Source organism: Thunnus albacares, chromosome 1 (assembly GCF_914725855.1).
Source record: "Thunnus albacares chromosome 1, fThuAlb1.1, whole genome shotgun sequence".
Classification (NCBI taxonomy): Eukaryota; Metazoa; Chordata; class Actinopteri; order Scombriformes; family Scombridae; genus Thunnus; species Thunnus albacares.
This window is the reverse complement of record NC_058106.1, coordinates 22,179,278-22,200,425: the sequence shown is the minus strand read 5'-3', so window position 1 is coordinate 22,200,425 and position 21,148 is coordinate 22,179,278. Positions and strand designations below refer to the sequence as shown.

The window sequence follows — 21,148 nt, the reverse complement described above, 5'->3', positions numbered from 1 at the left end:
TATACAGGGACAGTGCTCCATTTAATATGTGTGCTGTGCAATGACATTACAAGGCATGCATTTAGTTTATCTTGTAGTTATTTAGCTATCTAATACATTTTTAAAAAGAGAAATAAATCATGAATTCTTACTTCTCAGTCCAGGACAGTTCTTCTGAAAGGAAAAAAAAGGATATTGTTAATTGTTAAATTATGAGTTTCATTGTTATTATTATTTCGTCAGCCTTCCTCTGATTCACTGCAATGTTAGCACAAGAAGTCTTCAAGATGCTCTTATGCTTGTTTTCACTGCTTCCCATCAAAACCAGCTGACAGCCCTCCTCCCCCATCACCCCCCACCTCAGCGCACTCCTGCCAAAATGCTGCCCTGCAGAGGTCTGTGACAATGATGCAGTCAATGGATTTCAATTTAAATTCACCGGTTTAACATATCAAATGCACAGTCTGCCAAGCGTTTCTTTTTACACAGCATTCAAATCAAGCACATAAGCATGAAAATATCTAGAAATACAGGTGCAGAGGATAACAATAAATGTGTTCAACTTTGTTTTCACTCAGCTTATGGGGGTGAATTTCCGCTGCTTCTCATTATGTTGCAAAGGAAATTATATTTGATCTATTTAAACTTACCAGCACAGACCTACACTCTTTTAAAAAGAGGCCTAAAACCTTTCTATTCAGAAAGGCTTTTTTCTCATATTATTACCATTTTCTTTGTGTTGTGTGTTCTATGTTATTAATACTGTAACAATTAGTAACAATGAAAAGTAGGATACAAATTAAATGTATTATTATTATTATTTATTATTATTATTTATACTGAAACGGAGGGTTCTTTCAATATTGTATGACTTTTATTTACATGTTAGCACATCTCCAAGCATAAAACTAAATATTCCTGTAGTTGCAAATCTGTAGTTGAGAATATTTTGCTTGTTATTATTGTGTACAACCGTGTTACGACCAGAAAGCATCTTGTGTTCAAACTCCAGGAGGAACACACGTCCGGATGACCCGGACACATTTCCAGTTGCACCATCCTGTATGTTTGTTTCCTATCGGAGGCATGAAGTAGTTACCAACAGACAGCCGCCTGACGACGATTTTGTATATTTTTTTTTTAACACAAAAACAAACTGGAAGTGGATTTTTCCTCCGTCAAGATGTCTCGGGGCTCTATCGAGATCCCTTTACGGGACACTGACGAGGTAAAACTCGTCTAATTTGTAAACTTGATTTATTTTGAATGTTTGACTAACTGAACCTCGCTGTGATGCTAACCGATGCTAACATTAGCTAAACGTTCTGTAGCGTCGTATTACATCAAAATATTAAATAAAAAACAATTAGTGTCGATAACTGCGTGTAAACTCGAAATGTGAACGTCAGTGATGTTTGGAGCAACACATGCAAGAGAAGGTTACTAACACTAACATTAAAGTGACATTAACAGAGGTCCCTTTTCATTTATAACTGGTCTTGTAAGTGTGATATGAAACTTCACAGGTCAACTATGTGAAGTTACAACTTAATCAGTAACAACCTTTTCTTTCTGCTGTTTACGTTGATTTAAAGAAGGCATCAAGGTCACTGAAACATCTGGATTTTCATTAATAGTCATAATTCTTCATTAATATTCTTCTATTCCCGAGAGGTGTTTCTAATATTTACTCTACCCTCATTGATATAAAGTTATAAACACCTATCAGTATAACACAATATTATTCAAACAGCTTTCAAAATGATCGTAAAGTTGAACAAACACCTCCGTAACACAGTCATTTGAACAAGATAACGTTCATGCATTTATTAAAGGTCTGTTGTGTTTGCAGTTTTTAAGTCTATGCTAAACTGACAACTGAGTTTATGTTGTGATATAGTGAATTCACTGGATAATAAATGGACAAACTGTTTAGTTGCCTGCAAAAATCAGATCAGATGACAATCAAATATTTCCTCAATACATTATCCACTGTGGCTGAATACTACAAGACATATCAAAGGGAAATCTATCACAGTAAAAAAGAATCTCTGATGGTTGTTGGGCTGCAACTAACAATCATTCACAAATTCTCAGAGACCAGGTGATGTCTTCAAATAGCTTGTGTTATCAGTCTAAGATATTCAATTAACTGTCATATATGAAAAGTAAAAACAGCAAATCTTCACTTTTGAGAAGCTGGAATCATCAAATATTTGGCATTTTAAAAAAAGAAGACTGAATGGATTTATTGATTATCAAAATAGTTGCAGATTAATTTTCTGACAATCAATTAATCAACTAATTGTTGCAGTTCTAGATGGCTGACAAATGCGATATTGCTATATGTCATGGTACATATAGCCAAATCACCTAACTCTAATTCATGCCACTCTTAAATAAAACATGGAATATGATTATTGTCAGACCTTTTGACTTGATTGAATTGTATCTTGCAGGTTATCGAGCTTGACTTTGACCAGCTGCCAGAGGGAGACGAGGTCATCAGTATCCTGAAGCAGGAACACACACAGCTGCATATATGGATCGCTTTGGCGGTGAGTCAGTGGAGTACACGCCACAAACATGAAGCACTGCAAACTATAGTTACACTTATTGATTTATTACTCTGTTAATTTTTTTTTAAATTAATCAATTTATCCTGAAGTCTGTAAATTGTCAGAAAATGTAAAAAAAATTCCCATCACAACTTCCTAGAGCTCCAGACAAGTCTTCAAGTTGTTTGTCTTTGTCTTATCAACCGTTTTTAAAAAGAAAAGCAGTAAATTCTCAAATATGAGAATCTGAAACCAGCAAATGTTTCTGTTAAATGGTTAATTGATTAATTGTTTCAGCACTACATTTATTAATGCAAAGTAGAATGTTTGTATGTATTTCTTATAAAATGAACATAATCCAGATATTAACCCTCATAGAAATAAGCTAAGATTTAGCATATTTGCGTAGTTGTAACACTGTTGGTCGTCCTTTTTCAGTTGGAGTACTACAAACAGGGCAAAACAGAGGATTTTGTCAAGCTTTTAGAGGCAGCTCGTATTGATGGAAACCTCGACTACAGAGACCATGAGAAGGACCAGATGACCTGTCTGGACACATTGGCAGCTTACTACGTCCAGCAAGCCCGTAAAGAGAAGAACAAAGATGCCAAGAAAGAGCTCATCACGCAGGCGACACTGCTCTATACAATGGCAGATAAGATCATCATGTATGATCAGGTAAGAAAAATGTCAGAGCGGGTCATGATGCAGGGAAAACTGCTGCGGCTCCTGTATTTTAAGTAAATAAAACATCTCTTGTCGCAATCAGAACCATTTGTTGGGAAGAGCCTGTTTCTGCCTCCTGGAAGGAGACAAGATGGACCAGGCAGATGCTCAGTTCCATTTTGTCCTCAACCAGTCCACCAATAACATCCCTGCTTTGCTCGGCAAGTTGAATACAAAGAAAAAAGATCATGACCACTGTGAGTAATTCACTGAAATAATCACAATAATCACACCTTTCTTGTTTAACAGGTAAGGCTTGCATCTCCTTCAATAAAAAGGATTACAGAGGAGCGCTGGCATACTACAAAAAGGCTCTACGTACAAACCCGGGCTGCCCAGGTAACATGTTACTTTTATTCTCCTGAAAATGAACCCTGTATTCCTGGTTACTACTATGACATTACTACTACTACTACTGCTGCTGCTAATAGAGTCTGGCTGATGCAAGATCGTTGAGGTTGTTAGCAATACCGAAGGCAAGGCAAGTTTATCTGTATAGCACATTTCACACACAGAGGCAATTCAGAGTAGGCTGCAACTAATCATGATTTTCTTTAGTGATTAATGTGTTTATTAACTAGTTGTTTGGTCTATATAATGTGAGAAAATGACGAAATTGTCGATCAGTTTCCCACAGCCCAAGGTGATGTCCACAAATGTCTTGTTTTGTTCCGACCAACAGTCCCCAAAGACACTCAGTTTACTCTCATAAAAGACTAAAGAAACCAGAAAATATTCACATTTGAGAAGCTGGAATCAGAGAATCTGGACACTTTTCTTAAAAAATGACTCAAAAAAATTAATTGATTATTATTTGTGTTTTAGAATTTGAAGATAAACTTAAAAGATAAAAGCAACAATAAAACAATAAAATAAATATTTGATATATACAGCACCAGTCAAAAGTTTGACTTTTGACTGGTGCTGTATATGTGGTATATATGATAAGTGCAAGGTGGATATTGATGAGTGCTTAAGGTTCAGTCAGAGTCAGTGGGGAACTTGAAGGTTGGGGAAAGTCTTATATCTTGAAGAAGTTTATTTCAGATTTCCAATGAAAAAAGTCTTATTGTGTAACATCAACCGAAAAACATTAACTATAATTTTTTTTGACAAAGTCCATTCAAATTCGGTTAAAATTAATTGTGGCAAAGATGTAGTATTTGGAGGCAGAACATTTTATAGTTGAAACCTTTTTAAATCTAAGGCGAGGAACAATAAATTTACTGAACCTGAATCAAATATATACAGAAAATAGCAGCCTGTGAATAGTTCATGCACTTTAATTCCTTTTTTGCATATGTGCCAACACTGTTATAACAAATATCATATATCTTTGATAAGCAAATATAGGCTGATTATAATGGTCAGGCTCTAACCACTTCTACTGCTATTATGGCACTTCTCTTACAAAGTTATTTGCGCTACATTTTATTTCTCATCTATCTTCTCTCCTCTTCTGTCTCTTGCTAGCTGAAGTAAGGCTGGGGATGGGCCACTGTTTCGTCAAGCTCAACAAACTGGAGAAGGCTCGTCTGGCTTTTGGCCGAGCCCTAGAACTCAATTCGAAGTGTGTGGGAGCTCTTGTCGGGTTGGCTGTTTTAGAGCTCAACAATAAGGAGGCAGATTCCATCAAGAACGGAGTCCAGCTCTTGTCGCGGGCGTACACCATTGACCCCAGCAACCCCATGGTGCTCAACCACCTCGCCAACCACTTCTTCTTCAAAAAGGTAGCTACTGGTCCTGTTGTCTTTGAAATACTCTCTCAACATGAAGTGTCAATTGACTATTATTCACCTGTGTGTTTTCTCTTCACTAACAGGACTACAGTAAAGTGCAGCACCTGGCCCTCCATGCTTTCCATAACACAGAAGTCGAGGCCATGCAGGCTGAGAGCTGCTACCAGTTAGCTCGCTCCTTTCATGTGCAGGTAGAATCAGCTTACTCTTTGTTTACTGTGTTCATGGGCTGGTTCCCAGTAACGAGCCAAAGCGTAGCCTCAGATCTTCAGGCAGGGGCCCTTCTGGCTGTTCCTAAGTCCTGGCTCACGACTAAAGGAGACGGTGCTTTTGCAGTCAGAGCTCAGTTTTGGAACTCCCTGCCTGAAGGGATCTGAGGCTTGCAATAACAGTAACATCCTATAAATCACTTCTTAAAACTTGTCCTCTTAAAAAAGCCTTTTATTAATGTTAGCTCAAAGTTTCATGCTTCCAGTCCCACACTGTTTTCTGTGTTTTATGACTTTATTTTACTGTTTTTATCTTATTTTTTCATTTTATTTTGGGTATTTAATTATTTAATAATATATTTTCTCTGTACTTTTATCTTGTGGTGCTGATTTGTTTTTCCCTTGTAAAAACATTTTGTGACACTGTTTTAAAAGGTCCTTTGTCTCTGATATATCTGCTGTTTCTGTTCCTCCAGGAGGACTATGACCAGGCATTTCAGTATTACTACCAGGCCACTCAGTTTGCCTCGTCCACCTTTGTCTTGCCCTTCTTTGGCCTGGGACAGATGTATGTGTATCGAAGAGACAAGGAGAACGCAGCACAGTGCTTCGAAAAGGTGTTAAAAGCCTACCCGAACAACTACGAAACTATGAAAATTCTTGGGTCTCTCTATGCAACATCGGATGATCAGGAAAAGAGAGATATTGCCAAAGTACGTATCCTGTGTAGAATGTCTCATCAAGGTTGTCATCAAGTGATCTGATCTGAATACTATTACAGCTAATATTGTTTTTGTTCCCTTAGGGTCATTTGAAGAAGGTAACCGAGCAGTACCCAGACGATGTGGAGGCGTGGATCGAGCTGGCTCAGATCCTGGAGCAGACTGACATCCAAGGAGCGCTGTCCGCCTACGGCACAGCCACCCGCATCCTGCAGGAGAAGGTGCAGGCTGATGTCCCACCCGAGATCCTCAATAACCTGGGGGCACTTCACTTCAGACTGGGCAACCTGGGAGAGGCCAAGGTAGTTACCAACAGACAGTAAAGCTTGTATTAACTTGACCTTAAAATAGTTACATTCACAGGGAAGAATGAGGAATGTTAATTGGGTATACTGTACAGCACAATCTTTTTATTAATAAGTAGTTATTTATATACGTAGGTTGAATCATGCCTTTTCTCCTACAGAAATACTTTCTCGCATCTCTGGATCGAGCCAAAGCCGAGGGAGAGCATGACGAGCATTACTACAATGCCATCTCTGTCACCACCTCCTACAATCTGGCTCGCCTGTACGAGGCGATGTGTGAATTCCACGAAGCTGAGAAACTCTACAAAAACATCCTGAGAGAGCATCCTAACTATGTTGACTGTAAGCATGTGAAGCGGTGCTTTTAAACATCAAACAGTAAAAAAAATGTGAGAGTGTGAAGAAAGTGGTTTGTATTGTATGAAAGACAGTTTGAATATTTTGGCCCACAGGTTATTTGCGTCTCGGAGCAATGGCACGTGACAAGGGGAATTTCTATGAGGCTTCTGATTGGTTCAAAGAGGCCCTGCAGATTAATCAGGTACTTTGTCTGACATCACAATTTTAATGAAGTTCGATACCAAACTCTCTTCAACATTATTTGATGTCCACTTTGTTCTGTTTGGTGCAGGATCACCCAGACGCCTGGTCGCTGATAGGGAACCTTCACTTGGCCAAACAGGAGTGGGGTCCGGGTCAGAAGAAGTTCGAGCGTATTCTGAAGCAGCCGTCCACACAGAACGACACCTACTCCATGCTGGCTCTGGGCAACGTGTGGCTGCAGACCCTGCACCAGCCCACCAGAGACCGGGAAAAGGTGCAGACAGCTGTTTTTACAAAAACTGAAAGAGAAACAGTGCAGTTGTAAATATAGAACAGAAGAGCACTTCTGTGAATGGCTTTGCTAAATAACGGAGATTTTTTTGTGTGTGTGTGAAGGGAAATAATAGATCCCCGAATGGAGTAATAGTGTTTTTGTCTCAACAGGAAAAGAGACACCAGGATCGAGCCCTGGCCATATACAAACAAGTCCTGCGAAATGACGCCAAGAACCTCTATGCTGCCAATGGCATTGGTCTGTTGAGCTTTAGTCTGTCTTTTTTTTAAAAAAATCATCCTACTGTATCTATATGACGTATTAAACATGAATTTGTTGTGTGCAGGTGCCGTCCTGGCCCATAAGGGCTACTTCAGAGAGGCTCGTGATGTGTTTGCGCAGGTGAGGGAGGCCACAGCAGACATAAGCGATGTCTGGTTAAATCTGGCTCACATCTACGTCGAGCAGAAACAGTACATCAGCGCTGTGCAGATGGTAAGAGCCTCTTGTGATATGACATTTGAAAATGATTGTTTTTGTTCAAGTTTTTTTTCCTGATGTGTTGTTGATCTGCTCCGCAGTACGAGAACTGCCTGAAGAAATTTTACAAATATCAGAACACTGAGGTCCTGCTGTACCTTGCGAGGGCGCTCTTCAAATGTGGGAAACTCCAGGAGTGCAAGCAAATGCTTCTGAAGGTAAAATTAGGAAATAAAATCAGGGTTTTTAATTTATTCCTCATTGTGATGTCTATTAAATGTGAGGAGTTTAACTTTGTCTTTCTGATGCATTTCCAATAAGGCACGTCACGTGGCGCCCAGCGACACAGTCCTGATGTTCAATGTGGCCCTGGTGCTGCAGCGGCTGGCCACTCTGGTGCTGAAGGATGAGAAGAGCAACTTAAAGGCTGTGCTCAGCGCTGTCAAAGAGCTCGAACTGGCTCACAGGTACGTCGTAGCGTTAGCTTTGATTTATACCTCCTGCCAGTCTGAACCTCTGGCTGTCCACTGCCAAATCCTGCAATTTCATCTCTCTAACTTTCTCCTCCCCCTGCTCAGGTATTTCAGCTACCTCAGCAAGGCTGGAGACAAGATGAGGTTTGACCTCGCTCTTGCTGCATCTGAAGCCAGGTCAGTCTAATACACAGCACAAATACAGTTTAAAAATTGCAGACATGTCTGTGTTACAGTAATTTAAATGTTTCACTTCACTCTCTTACTAATTTTCCCCATCAGCATGTTGGCATAGAAAAGACTTTTTACAGTGGACATCAGAAGTTACTGATAGTTTGCCACACTTCATGTAGTGTGGGTTGTAATTTCTTTTGGGGGTATGTGTGTTTTTGTGGCATTGCAGGCAATGCTCTGACCTGCTGAGTCAGGCTCAGTACCATGTGGCACGAGCCAGAAAGCAGGATGAGGAGGAGAAGGAGCTTCGGGCCAAACAAGAACAGGAGAGGGACTTGCTGCGCCAGCAGTTGATGAAAGAACAGGTACTTATAGTACTGCCAAACAAAATGTCATGGAAATGATTTTGGAGTAATGATTAGGTGTCATGTTTTGCATTACTTAGGATTTTGATTCTATTTTTAGCAACAATAACCTGCTTCTCATTAGTCTGTTGGCCTGTCGCCCTTAAACCTCACCAGGAGGAGAAGCGCAGCAGAGAGGCAGAAGAACAGAAGAAGCTGCTGGAGCAGAGAGCCCTGTACGTGGAGAAGACCAAGAACCTGCTCACCTTCGCAGAGGGATCGAAGGAAATGGCCAAGGAAAAGAAGAAGGGAGGAGGTGGTGGCGGTGGAGGACGTGTAAGTGTCCGCTGGGTCAACAGAGACATTAGATTACTGTGAATACAACATTAAATAACGTAACTGTTTTTCTCCCTCTAAGCGTAAGAAAGGAGGTGACATGGATGAGTTTGTCAATGATGATTCTGATGAGGATCTGCCAGTGAGGAAGAAGAAGAAGAGAAAGGGCGGCAGTGGGAGCGAGCAGGAGGACGTTGAAGATGGAGAGAAGAAGTCACGCAAGAAGAGGAGGAGGTGAATCTGCTGCTACCATGAATGAAGCCAAATGTAGTTAATTTTGACCTCTGAACGATGTAAGATACTCAGAGTAAACTTTGTTCTGTTTCAGACCTACTAAAGGAGGAGAGGACAGCGATGATGAGGAAGGAGGATCACGACCCAAGAAGCAGCGTAAACCCAAAGAACGCAAGAGGATTGAAAAGGTCTTTGTTTGGCTTTTGTTTTTCAGTTTTCACGTCATGATTGATGTTTTAAAAATACTTTAAGAGGTTTTTTTTCCTACAGTCATTTCTAAAAACTCAACAACAATCTTTATCATTTTCAGCCCCAGCCTGAGCGTATGCCACCTTCTCTCAAAGGAAAGATCAAGTCTAAGGCTATCATCTCCTCTTCTGAATCCTCTTCAGATGAGGATGGCCTGAAAATAGCTGAAGACAGGTAAAAACATCAATGTTAAAGTGACAGAAGTGCTTTAAGTCTTAGTGAATAAAAAGAAAAATAACGTGTATGATTGATTCTCTGCCATATAGACACCAAAGAGACAGTGGTTCAGGGTCTGACGATGAGGGTGGCCACAGGAAGCGCATCGCATCCGACAGCGACTCTGATGCAGGTAGGAACCGCTCGGGCAGCGAGGCGGGCAGCCCTCAGCGCTCTGCAGGCTCAGACGATGACTCTGGCAGTGACCATCCAGTGAAGAAGAGGAGGGTGCAACGGCAGTCTGACTCAGAGCAGTCAGACAACGAGAGCAAGAGGAGTCGGTCAGGATCAGAAGACGAGTCCCGGCCCGGCTCACCCGTCGCAGCATCAGACCGGGGATCAGAAAGGGGATCTGAGGCAGGATCAGACAACGAGGGCTCTCCTCGCCGCTCTGACAACGGATCAGAACCAGAGCGCTCCAACAATGAGGACGACAGCGATTAAATCTTCAGATCTCCCGAACAGACTTTTCTCTTGTAATGTTGAGAAAACGCTCAACACATCTGCATTTTAATTTTCTATTACAAGCAGGGATTTTTGTCCGTAGCATAGAAAAGTATAGTTTTTTTTTTTTTTTTTTTAGCGCAGCGCAGCGTTACGTTGTATTATTCCTCACGTCTTAATGGAAATGTCTTTTCACAGATGCTGTGCTTTGTTAAATTTGTTTTGTTAAAGATGAATCAAAAGTTTTGAATTGAACTAAAAGGTGTAAACATCTATTTTCTGTGTCAGATGGTGAGATGAGACACTGACCCAAAAATGGGAAGATGCTTCAACAAGATGTCAAATAAAAAGAGAATTCTGTAAGATGTGGGTTTGTTACTTTCTGCACTTTGATGTAATCTAATGACATCCGCAGCTGTACTTAATGTTTAGAGCTAAGTAGCAAATGCTACAATGCTAATATGCTGAGATGGTGAATATGGTAATAATGACACCTGCTTAACATTAGCTAAGAAGCACCTCAAAGCACCGCTGTGCCTAAGAACAACCTCACAGAGGACAGGTTTTTTCTTTCACAGTATTTCATACACCTTTTTACCAGGTGTGCATTTGATGAAACTTATTTTGACAATTAACTGAATACACAAAAAAGTTAATTTTAAGATGTGGACATATTTACAGTGTGTCCCATTAACTTTCATCTGCATAATTGGGGTTCAAACCCCAAAGGGCTGAGACACTGTTGAGTTTGTGCTGGTTTATTATTTGGCTGCCACAGCGGCTCAAATTACCGTGAGCTGAAATGAGCCAAAACCATGAAACTTGGCCTAATAACTGGCAATGTTGTGCAAGTCCTTCCCAAGAAATATGAGCCAGTCTGTCAGATTGTGGCCCTGTAATTAAAGCCCAACAACGCAGTTTCTGAAAGGCCACAACCTCACACTGTGAGTCTGATTGACTTGAAATTTGACTACTGTAATATAATTCGAACTTTTTGAATTTTGACTCAACATCAAATTGAATATACAGCAGTGTGGGACTAAGATACACATTTCTGGTACAAATGAGCAAGATTGGTTGAAAAACATGGCTGCCATCAACCAAAATATCTTTTCAAAGGGTGGGGGGCTTAGCAAATATTGGCTGTTAATCAATAACCATTTGTTCAATCATCATAAATCTTGGTAGGTGTCTTCAGAACATGTGGTAATTCAAAGCATTTGTGGCGCATTTTGAGCACCACAAATGCCAAAAACGTACCTCAAAACCCACTAAACAGAATATCACCAATTTCAGTGTGCATGCTCTGTCAGCTAGTATTAACCAAAATCTGTATATTTAATCGGTTTAAGTGGGCATGACCTATCACACATGGACTCATAACTCAAGATGCCTTTGAGTGATTAAACACACTGGAGACATCCTGTGCCGTCTCCTGAACATACACACCAAGTTTTATTGCTCCTCTGTACATGCTGACACATGCTGGTTGGCAGTGATTTCTGTTCCAAATGTCCCAGACTTTTACGGTTCTGCACCTCATAACAACCAAGCAGTCTGTTGTCTTTACTCAAAATAACCACAAATGTCTACAGTGTAAGTCAATGAGCTCATCATTTCATGCCAGCCAACTTCAGAAATGTGCAGCTTTTTAGGAGGTTACACCACTGAAGAGCAGATAACCCCTCACCCACACACAATTTCCAGAGACCAACCGGTTTCTGAAACCAGTTTGGTAAATAAAACTTCAAGTGGCATACTGAATTCATGTCAATTGTCATAAATTAACTGAAGTGTTCAAGGTAGTAGAACCTACAAACATTGAGAGAGAAAAAAAAAAAAAAAAGACGAATTGAACCGCATGAAATGAACTGTTTAACTTTATTCAAGGTTGATCTGTAGCTGTACACTCAACTTCTAGCACTTACATTACAGTGACACTCCAAAAGAACGCGTAGGTGTACACATACAGTACATTCTCTGTAATTTCACGAAGATAAAAAGACAATTTAAAAACTTGACAAATATGGCTGAAATACGACCAATTTCCACATGGTGAACTGTAGCACAGGAAACTAAGCTTTGGCTGTCTCAATGTGTTAAAACTGAGACATTCAAGTATAGTCCGAGATACATAAGAGGTATATCCATATGAACTGATAAATTAAAAAAAGGCCACACATATTCATTCCACAGCACAAAAGTTCCATACACAAAAAAACGCTCTTGATTCATTAAACTAAATGTGGGAAACTGAAATCATACTGTGCAAATAAAAACAGGCCATTACCGTTACAGGTGTCGTCAATTCCAGATGAAGAATTTTCAGACAGAATGGTCTGTTTTCAAGCACAAGAAACCATTATAATTATAGCAGCCATCAACTGCAACTTAGGATTGTTTTAACAAATCAAGGAAAAGTGTATCTTACTATTGCAACGACTCATGATGTTGAGCAAAGTGCATCTAAAAACTGATTAACAAATTCAGATAAAACAATGAGACAAGTCTCTTTGCAGTATGTTAGAGCCTTTTCTCTTTTGTAAACAGCTTTTAAGGTAATAGTTATGGCAGCACTTAGTGACTCCTACCAGATGTAAAAAGGTGATAAAATGGGTCAGGTGTGGTGCTGGTGCATTTTCCAGCAAAAATACTACCAACTGTCATCGACAACTTTAACCCAAGTAGATTGAAATGTATAAAACATCTGCAGTAGGACATCAGATTCAATCAAAAACTAGAAAGAAAAAGCATAAATAAAATAAGATGGTGATGCTGGCTAAATATGGTAAAAGATTTCATAGTGGAATGAATTGTAACAGCGGTCGGGGGAATATGTTGACAAGAGAGGGGGAGGAAGTGGGGCTCAAAACAAGAAAGAGCACAAGGAGACAAAAATTACAAAGTAGAAAATATATCATTCGTTGCATCCTGACAACACATGGCTTTGGCCTGTTCCTCAGTAATCTTCCTCCTCTGACTCCTCCTCCTCTGCGGTCTCCAGCCAGGTCAGCCACTGGTTCACCTGCACAGTAAAAAAAACCACAAACAAATAAACAAAACAAACAAACAAACAAACCAAACAGTATCTCCATTAGGATGAGCCATTTATTGTGAACCAACAAGTGGAAAAATACAGACATAAGCTTCAAATGTTCATATCAGGAGCAGAGCTACTCATTGCCACAATTAAAAACAAAACATACACAGACATACCTGAAATAATGCTTTTCCTTTTCCCGGATACTCTTGGGTGACATCTTCTTTCCATGAAAGGAAGGCTTCTTCTTCAATAATTTCCATGTCATAAAAGTGGACAAAGTAGCGCAGCAACATGCCTGGAAGAAAAGAGCAACATTAAACCTCTGAAAGCTTCTGTACCAGAGTTTTCTAACTTTTCTACACAAAATAAACTTTGCTGTTAGTCTGACCTACAAGTGTGTGCACGTACCTTTGGGGAACTGCTTGGCATCGCAGTGGACCTGCAGGGCATACAGAGCGCTGACTTGCAGGTCAATGTGATCATGCAGAAACTTCTGCATTACCGGCTTGAAAGACAGCAGCAGGTTTTTCTCCTCGTCCAGCTGTTCCTTGCTGGGTGCTGCAAGCTGCTCTTCATCATCACCAGGGTTGATCTCATATGCGATGTACTGCAAGAAGCTGGAAGAAAAGAAAAGGGGAAATCATAATACTGTAAAATATACTGTCTGGTTTGGGAAAAGATTAACCAACAAAGCAATGACAGATAAATGGGTTTAACCAGAAACACTGTTCTACTGCTGTACCTGGTCATGAGGATGTTGACAAAGCCTTTGTCTGTATGGAGTTTTGGAGAGATGTTGTCCTTGATCCACTTGTAGATGGACTGTGGAGAGGGATCTACTTTGATCTGCTTCAGAAGCTCCTTCTCCAGTTTCATCAGTGGGAACAAAAAGCTGAGACCTTTGCCCTCCAGGATCTCCAGCATCCTGTCCTTGTTTTGGTCAATTTCTACAGGAGTAAAAAAGAAAACCCAGTCAGTAGTAGCAAAGGACATGGACACTTTGAAAACTAAATCAATCAAGAGCCTTGACTGTACACATCTAATGACATCAGGTATAATTATGTGTACAGAGTGGGTTCAGACATACCAGGTAGCATCTTCTGCATGTTGACCTTGCTCAGCTGGAACAGATCAGACAGCCACTCGCGATCCTTCAGTTTGACCATCTGCTGCAGGCAGAGCAGGAACAGTGGGAAATGGGCGCCGTTCTCAAGGTGATGGGCCAAATCTGCAATGCTGACCAGGTCAGTGATGATAGCCCGTGCTGCAAACTGTGCCAGGTAGGATTTCACCAGGGGGATTTCTTCCTCTATCTTGGGACACTGGTCCAGAACACTCAGAAAGGCCTGTTAAGCAAAGAAAACCAGTGAGGCAGGAATATAGCAGACTTTCAAGCCAAGAGGAATGCAGACAACCCTAAATATGATCGCTTCTTCCAAATACAAGTCAATAATACCATACAACATTTTATCTGGCAATGCACTGTATATTCTTTCTGTATATTAACTTTAAAACAGTGCACGGTTACACTACTGACCTGCAGCAGGTTTTCACCAGTGACAAGGCCCTCAGTGCAGAGTGCATGGATCAGGGTGCTTGTATGTTCTTTATCCTCATCTGAACGATCAAGGGAATAGACCACGATCTTGCTCATCATCTCAGACAAAAAGTGTTTTGGAGCCTTCATCTCCCTCACAGCAGTCACTGCCTCATCGATGTTCTTGCTGTTCAGGTAGTCTGCCGCCAACGTTTCCTGAAGACAAGGATTAGTCAAATATTCAGTATTATGCTAGGTGTACATTATATTGTGCGTGGCGGAAGTGCAAAGCGTGAGGAACTTACTGTCATCTTGCGCAACTCTTCCTTTGTAGGAGGAGCTTTTTTATTGGACTTGGCAGGTTTTTCCTGAATTGGTGGAGGGTTGGTTTTCAGGCCGAGCTGTGGAGACTAAACAAAAGCATCCAAATGAGTGCATGTTCCCTGGAACTTGCAACTACCATATCAAGTCCATATATTTCATTTCAATGTAAAAATGTTACCTGTCCTAGTGGGGAACCTTGGGCACTTGGAGGAATCATGGTCATCTGTGGCTGCAGCTTTGGCACTTGTTTTTTATTCAAGATGAAAGACTGTGCAGGCCTCAGACTGATCTAGAAGGGAGAAGACAGCAACAGTTCTAGATTAAAAAAAAAGGTATTTAATATAAATTTTATTAACACTGCTGGGGATTTTTTTTTCTTTCGAGTAATAGTTTGACATTTTGGGAAATGCACTTCCTGGCTTTCTTGCCAAGTTAGTGGAGATTGATACTACTTGCTGATTAAATATAAAGCTATAGTCAGGAGAAAATTAGATCAGCTTAGCATAAAGACTGTAAAATAGAGGGAAACAGCTAGTAAAGCACATAACCCTCAGTAAAAACAACCGCCTGTCATTTTTACAAGTCGATTTATGTACAGATTAAACAAACAAGATGTGTGTTAATGAGCTTTAGAGGTGATGTACTTTGAACAGAGCTGGGCTGGCTGTATCCCCATGTTTTCGGTCTTTTGCTAAGCCAACAGTCTACCGACTACAGCTTTATATTCAACATACAGACACAAGAAAGGTATAGATCTTCCCATCTCAACTGTCGTGAGAGAAGCAGATATTTCCTGAAAACTTCAATTATTTTGTGGAGTCTGAGCTACTATCAACATAAAACTTTAGAATCCAAAACATATTTGCTTATCGATGTAAGTGGTTGTACCTCATCAGCATTGAGCTTCCCTTTCTTGGTGAATCTTGGAGCCATATCCTTAGACTGCATCTGCATTGAGATATTCTGTTTGTGGTTGAAAACTGGTGAATTCTGCCCCTTTGAACAAGATTTCACAGAATGAATGTTAGTAATGATGTAACAGGAATGTTTTCATTCACCATGCCAAAAAAAAAAAAAAAAAAAAAAAAAAAAAATCCCAAACTACAACTATATGCTATGTACCTGATTTGGTTTTATGAAAGGCTTGCTTGCTGCCTCAAACTGAGGCTGATGTGAACCGTTGCTGTTTCCAATATGGCCATTGAAGAGTGGGTTAGTGCGGTGACGTCCCATGGTAGGGGAATAATGGTCCTGAATAACTCCTGGACCTGTTCCAATACCACTCCCTGCGCAAAACAAGCAACATTATAACATTTAAAGAGAAGCTTAATCTCCATTAATATGTCAAGGACACGATACAATGTCTAACCTCATATCAAGGAGAGAGAGAGAGAAAAAAACAAACAAAAAAAAACCCGTCATACCAGGCATTTGTCCAAACATATCAGCCAGCCCACCAAGAGTTTCCTTGTCAAACTTGATCATCCTTGTTGGCAGAAAGGAGTTTTCCATGAACAAGTCAGTCCTCATTCCATCATTTTGTGGAATAAAAACACCTAAATCCTGCAGAATTGGAATAGAGTCAGAGTCAGAATACATGGATACAGTCATGAGACCAGTATAATAAAATTATTGAGCAGTTCAATAAGTACTTCATCAATTGTAAAAGTTTTTAAGATTACTAACCTTAACAGCATCCTGACGAACCTGGTTGATCGTCTTTGGTCCGTTGTCAACATAAGCTTTGCGAGGCACCCAGTTGTTCTCTCGCAGCTCCACTGTGTTCTGCAGCAAGAAGCGAATCCTTGCAGGCAGTTCCTTGTTGTTTGTTAAGGATCGCATGCGGCTAAAGTACTGATCCATCAAAGACTGGAAGAGGAAATTTGTTTTTAAGAAAACGAAAAAGGATTTTAAAAACAATACTATAATTATGATGTTTTCCCTTCACACTCACCTTAGCCTTTTCATGGTCAAGTTTAGGTCCCACTGTTTTCATTATCTGACAGAGGCATTCCAGATCTTCACCCATATCCTTAAGTTGGACTCTCTTCTTCTTCTCCAAAAGCTTAAAAAGAAATAAGAAACATTTAATACAATCTACTTGGGAAATTTAACTGTCAGGGTGCTTCCACCCTGGTAGGTTAATTAATTGTTGATTTACTTACTGTTTTGATGCACTTATGAAGGATAGATTCGTGGATAAGGTGGAGTTTGCCAAGTTCCCCAATGAATTTGATGTTGCCCAGCATCTTGATCTTTGCAACAGCACGCTGCTCCTCCTCCTCAGAGGTGAGTGGGCCGTCATTTTTGTCAAAGACTACAGGGGGAAAAACAAAAAACACAAAACATTGAAAATGAGGAACGATTCATGCAATACATGACCGAAATGTATTATGAAACCGACCAGTTGCACCATATACAATTCACTTACGTTCAACATTTCTGGTGCGGTTCTCAAACTCATCTTGAAGCTTAGAAATCAGAAGCCGTCTGAAGGTCTGTAAAAACAGGAGAATTCATTAGAACAGGAAGGCAGAAAATACCAGATAGTCAATAGCAAGTGGCGTCTTATTTCAGCACAAATCCCATTTTAAAATAACTTACTGTATTCTGCTTTTGTGTTGCTTGATTTTCTGTTGCTGGTTCTTCAAAATTTGGTGCATCCTCTGCCAAGCGTAGACATAGTTGGGCGTACAACTGACTGTACTTGGGCTCTTCAAGGGCTTTGTCAACAATCTAAAGAGAAAGAAATAGAAAATAAATTGAGTGTCTATTTGAACATGATACATGAATAATGCATGAGTAGAATTTAAGAGAATGCTTACCAATAAGATGGTTCCTTTTAAGACAAGTTTCGAATCTACACCCACATTGAGGAGCTCCAGGCACAGTTTGTCAAACTTCTCGGGAGTCAGCTTATTAAGTATGCTGAGGAAGAAGAGGAAGGACAAGAGGCTAAGACACTTCATACTTCAAAGACAATATACCAACATCAACATTAATCTACCATAGATAAATCATCTGGATACTCAGGTTCTATCTTTTAGTCTGAGAAATACTGTGCAACGATTTGAAGATGAGTGACTGAAGTAAATATGGATTTAAATAGACACTTACCCTCTCACTTTCCTGAAGGTTGCGTCATTTTGCCCTTTCTCATTGGAGGAGTTGGCATCTCGTCTAGTGCTTCGAGAAGGTACCCATCTCTGAACGCTAGAACCTGGGGGTTTCCCCAGGAACTCGCTGCAATTGACAAAAACACAGCCAATGTTATAACAGAAAATTTTTTATGGTGGTTGAGTTAACAAGTCCATGATACATGTCACAGAAATGCCACTAAAATCTGATTTGATTAGAAAACTAATTTTAGTTGCTTGTTTTGAACAAATGCAGTTTTAAAAATCACAAGACTTATTGTAGACTCCATGGTAATCAGCTCTTTGGTTATAATGGATTATTAGCAGCTTAAATGCTGCATACGTGTATTATTGTGTTACATGCATGTTTGAGCAGTAAGGTATGCTGTTAGGTGACTGTTTGTGAGACGTCCGTTAATTGCAGCCAGGAATTGCAAATATGTTGCGCCTTATACCCAAAGATACACAACTGTTTATTATATGATATGCATGTTTGACATTGTTAGTTTAAGTCATTTGAAAAAATTAGTGGGATGAAAATACCCCTTTTGCTTACATGCTGCCGACCCTTGTATCAAAATATTGACAATGGCAACACTTAATCAACCTAAACCACTGCCAAAGTGGTAGAAGGTTGTGAAGTTACTAGAGATACTAGTCTATCACAAACACTGTTCAGAGGTTAAAGTGGCCATTTATCATGAATACCTCTTTTCCCCATATGTGTTGATACAAAAGGACAATAGAAGGAATGTGACTTAAGGCCAGTGCAGAGATTTAATGGATGTCTAATGCAATAAGTGACTAGGTGTTTCAAAGTGAAAGGAAAATTAAGAAAAATCACCTGTTGCCGACAGTCTTGGGATAGTGCTGAGGTGCACCCCCACCTCCTCCCCCCACACTGTGATAAAAAAAAGAAAGGAAAATGTTTTAATTTAATGTGAGGAAATGTGAAAGCTAATTCCTGTATGTGAGCTATTTAGGAGAGTTTTTCCAGTATAAGTAGGCCAAGTGTGACGGGCAAATGTTTCATACCTGAAACGAGAAGGACCCCCTGGTGCAACGACACTCTCCACTTTGGCGGCTTGACAAAGAATACTTGAAAAGAATAATGATCTGGGAGTGGGGCAGGAAAAAGCGACCTGGAATAGAGACAGATTTATAACATTAATAACAAATTAGCTGGTTGCTAATGGCTGCAAAATGCAAACACACACACAAAGAGGCTATTTAGAAACATTATGATTAAATGGTAACAAAATGTATGAAAGAAGTACTCATTTTGTTGTCTGTTAAATGGATTCTGCCAAATTGTTATTTTTTCCAAGATTGTCAGTTGCCCAAATAAACACAGAAATAGGTTTTTCTTGCTGTAATTATTCCTCCTGTTCAAACTGGCCATTAGAAGATCCCTTTATAATGCACTTACAATGTAAGTGATGGGGGGCAAAAAGGTTTATCTGAAGCTAGTATGAAACTTCAGCCGCCTAAATTAGTCAAATCAAGTAGATATTTTTCAACTTAAGTCTTTTTAGTGCCAAAGTCCCTCTTTTTGTTACTGTTCTTCCAACGCAGCTCAACAGGGAAACACAAAGAGGAAATGTGATGCTAAAAAGACCGTAAATGTGGCAGATATCCACTTGATATGACCAACTCAGACTGCTGAAGCTTCATATAAACTTTTAAGTGCATTTTTTGTACAAAATGACTGTATGGACACCCTGTGGATTTTGGCCCCCATTACTTATATTGAAAACGCATTTGAAGGGGACCTTTTAATAGCCAGTATGAACGGGAGGAATGATTACAGCGAGGAAAACCTCTTTCAGTGATCATGTGGACACCTGACTGTTGTTTTAAGACAGACTTCAAAATTGTGAACATATCCTTTAACCGCATGAGCGCCTACACGTGTCCGTACTACTGAATCTGTGCTAGGTGGTGCTAACTTAGCACACTGTGATACCGGTGTAACGTCTAATATGATTAGACGTAATTTCTCAATCGATTTGTGCTTTCTGTTATGTGAACCCAATCGGTGGTTTTCTGTGACTCCTAACCATAACCTCACATTACCCCTTAGTTACCAAACCGTACATTGTATAACCTGAACCTACAAAGCTAACCTCAATTACGGAGGGCAGCGCTCCAGGAAATAGATTTCACTCAAGAGCTGGCTTACATTCACCAAATGTAACGATAGGCCAGTTTTATACTAATCAAATCTCAGATCATTTAGAAATTAATAAAATGTGGGGGAAAAAACCCACTTTATTCGTGAGTATTTGTTCCTTATCCATATGTCCTGATTTTAAAGATTTGCCAAAATAGCTAAAAACACAAGGACAACCAATGTGTAATGTATACTTATTTATATAATCCGGCGAAATCGCTATGAATTCAGATATAAAGAAATCTTTATCGTTAATCAAGGAGTAGACCCCCATCAGCTGATTTTTATGAGGTCTTTGTTCAGACACCGGATGTCCAAACACGGCGAGCGACATCTTGTTCTGTAGGCCGCCGGTGAGCCTGGAGCTAACAAGCTGTAAACAACTGCTGAATGCTGACCCAGTTTCGACTGAAGAAAAAAAAGATACTTCGGCCCAACTTTTCTACGCCCAACTAGGTCAGATGATGACAAAGTTGTAAATACAGATGAACACGTACAGTTTTTGATTAAAACATAATAAATCTAAGACGAACTTCGGGTCAGTTAGCTGACGTTAGCCAACGTTAGCCGGGCGAAGAAAAAAAAACGAAACCGCTTACCTTTACAAAAAGGACGTCAGCGTAATAGTTGTCTTGTCGACTAAGATATAAAAAATAACAAAGGAGAGAAAATAGAGCAAAAATAGTCGTGTTAAAACCAGAAAAGGTTTAGTTATATTTTTAAAATAGAAGAAACACGACGGCTCAGCGGTAGCTACCGGCTACACAGAAGAAAGACTGCTGACTGGCTAACTACGTCATGTGGAAGCCGCTTTTTGTGTGGGGGCTGTCTCACACGTCATCATCCCACCCTGCTGACGTCACGAACAAAAGCACGAACATTTCGCAATCTGGCCTAGTTTCAACATAGAGACATGTAAAATATCG

The 21,148-nt window shown here is 40.0% G+C and overlaps 3 protein-coding genes across 3 annotated transcripts in view; 1 reads left to right on the top strand and 2 right to left on the bottom strand.

The window, feature by feature from the left end:
* The window catches only part of mrvi1 (murine retrovirus integration site 1 homolog), a 34,105-nt gene extending 33,457 nt beyond the window's left edge, over nucleotides 1-648 (bottom strand). The window contains exon 1 of the mRNA XM_044349814.1: nucleotides 132-648. The gene's annotated coding sequence lies outside the window, so the exon portion shown is untranslated. The remainder of the gene's footprint in view (nucleotides 1-131) is intronic.
* A 397-nt stretch (nucleotides 649-1,045) lies between these two features.
* Nucleotides 1,046-10,371, top strand: ctr9 (CTR9 homolog, Paf1/RNA polymerase II complex component). The gene is made up of 23 exons (XM_044349805.1): nucleotides 1,046-1,207; nucleotides 2,439-2,537; nucleotides 2,976-3,215; nucleotides 3,307-3,424; nucleotides 3,513-3,602; nucleotides 4,737-4,993; nucleotides 5,086-5,193; nucleotides 5,688-5,924; nucleotides 6,017-6,235; nucleotides 6,400-6,583; nucleotides 6,694-6,782; nucleotides 6,873-7,058; nucleotides 7,229-7,316; nucleotides 7,405-7,553; nucleotides 7,640-7,756; nucleotides 7,860-8,005; nucleotides 8,117-8,188; nucleotides 8,415-8,550; nucleotides 8,707-8,865; nucleotides 8,948-9,099; nucleotides 9,194-9,287; nucleotides 9,410-9,522; nucleotides 9,615-10,371. Exons 1-23 carry the CDS (start codon nucleotides 1,163-1,165, stop codon nucleotides 10,006-10,008), a joined length of 3,492 nt encoding a protein of 1,163 aa, XP_044205740.1. The 5' UTR covers nucleotides 1,046-1,162; the 3' UTR covers nucleotides 10,009-10,371.
* A 1,499-nt stretch (nucleotides 10,372-11,870) lies between these two features.
* eif4g2a (eukaryotic translation initiation factor 4, gamma 2a) lies at nucleotides 11,871-19,191 on the bottom strand. The gene is given in 21 exon segments (XM_044349795.1): nucleotides 11,871-13,033; nucleotides 13,225-13,334; nucleotides 13,336-13,346; nucleotides 13,460-13,668; nucleotides 13,794-13,998; nucleotides 14,139-14,397; nucleotides 14,589-14,804; nucleotides 14,894-14,998; nucleotides 15,091-15,201; nucleotides 15,801-15,908; nucleotides 16,035-16,198; nucleotides 16,337-16,475; nucleotides 16,599-16,781; nucleotides 16,867-16,977; nucleotides 17,078-17,229; nucleotides 17,344-17,410; nucleotides 17,517-17,648; nucleotides 17,738-17,840; nucleotides 18,030-18,155; nucleotides 18,894-18,950; nucleotides 19,085-19,191. Coding segments are annotated over 15 exon segments (2,019 nt in total). The 5' UTR covers nucleotides 17,162-17,229; nucleotides 17,344-17,410; nucleotides 17,517-17,648; nucleotides 17,738-17,840; nucleotides 18,030-18,155; nucleotides 18,894-18,950; nucleotides 19,085-19,191; the 3' UTR covers nucleotides 11,871-13,029.
* Nucleotides 19,192-21,148: the final 1,957 nt, after the last annotated feature.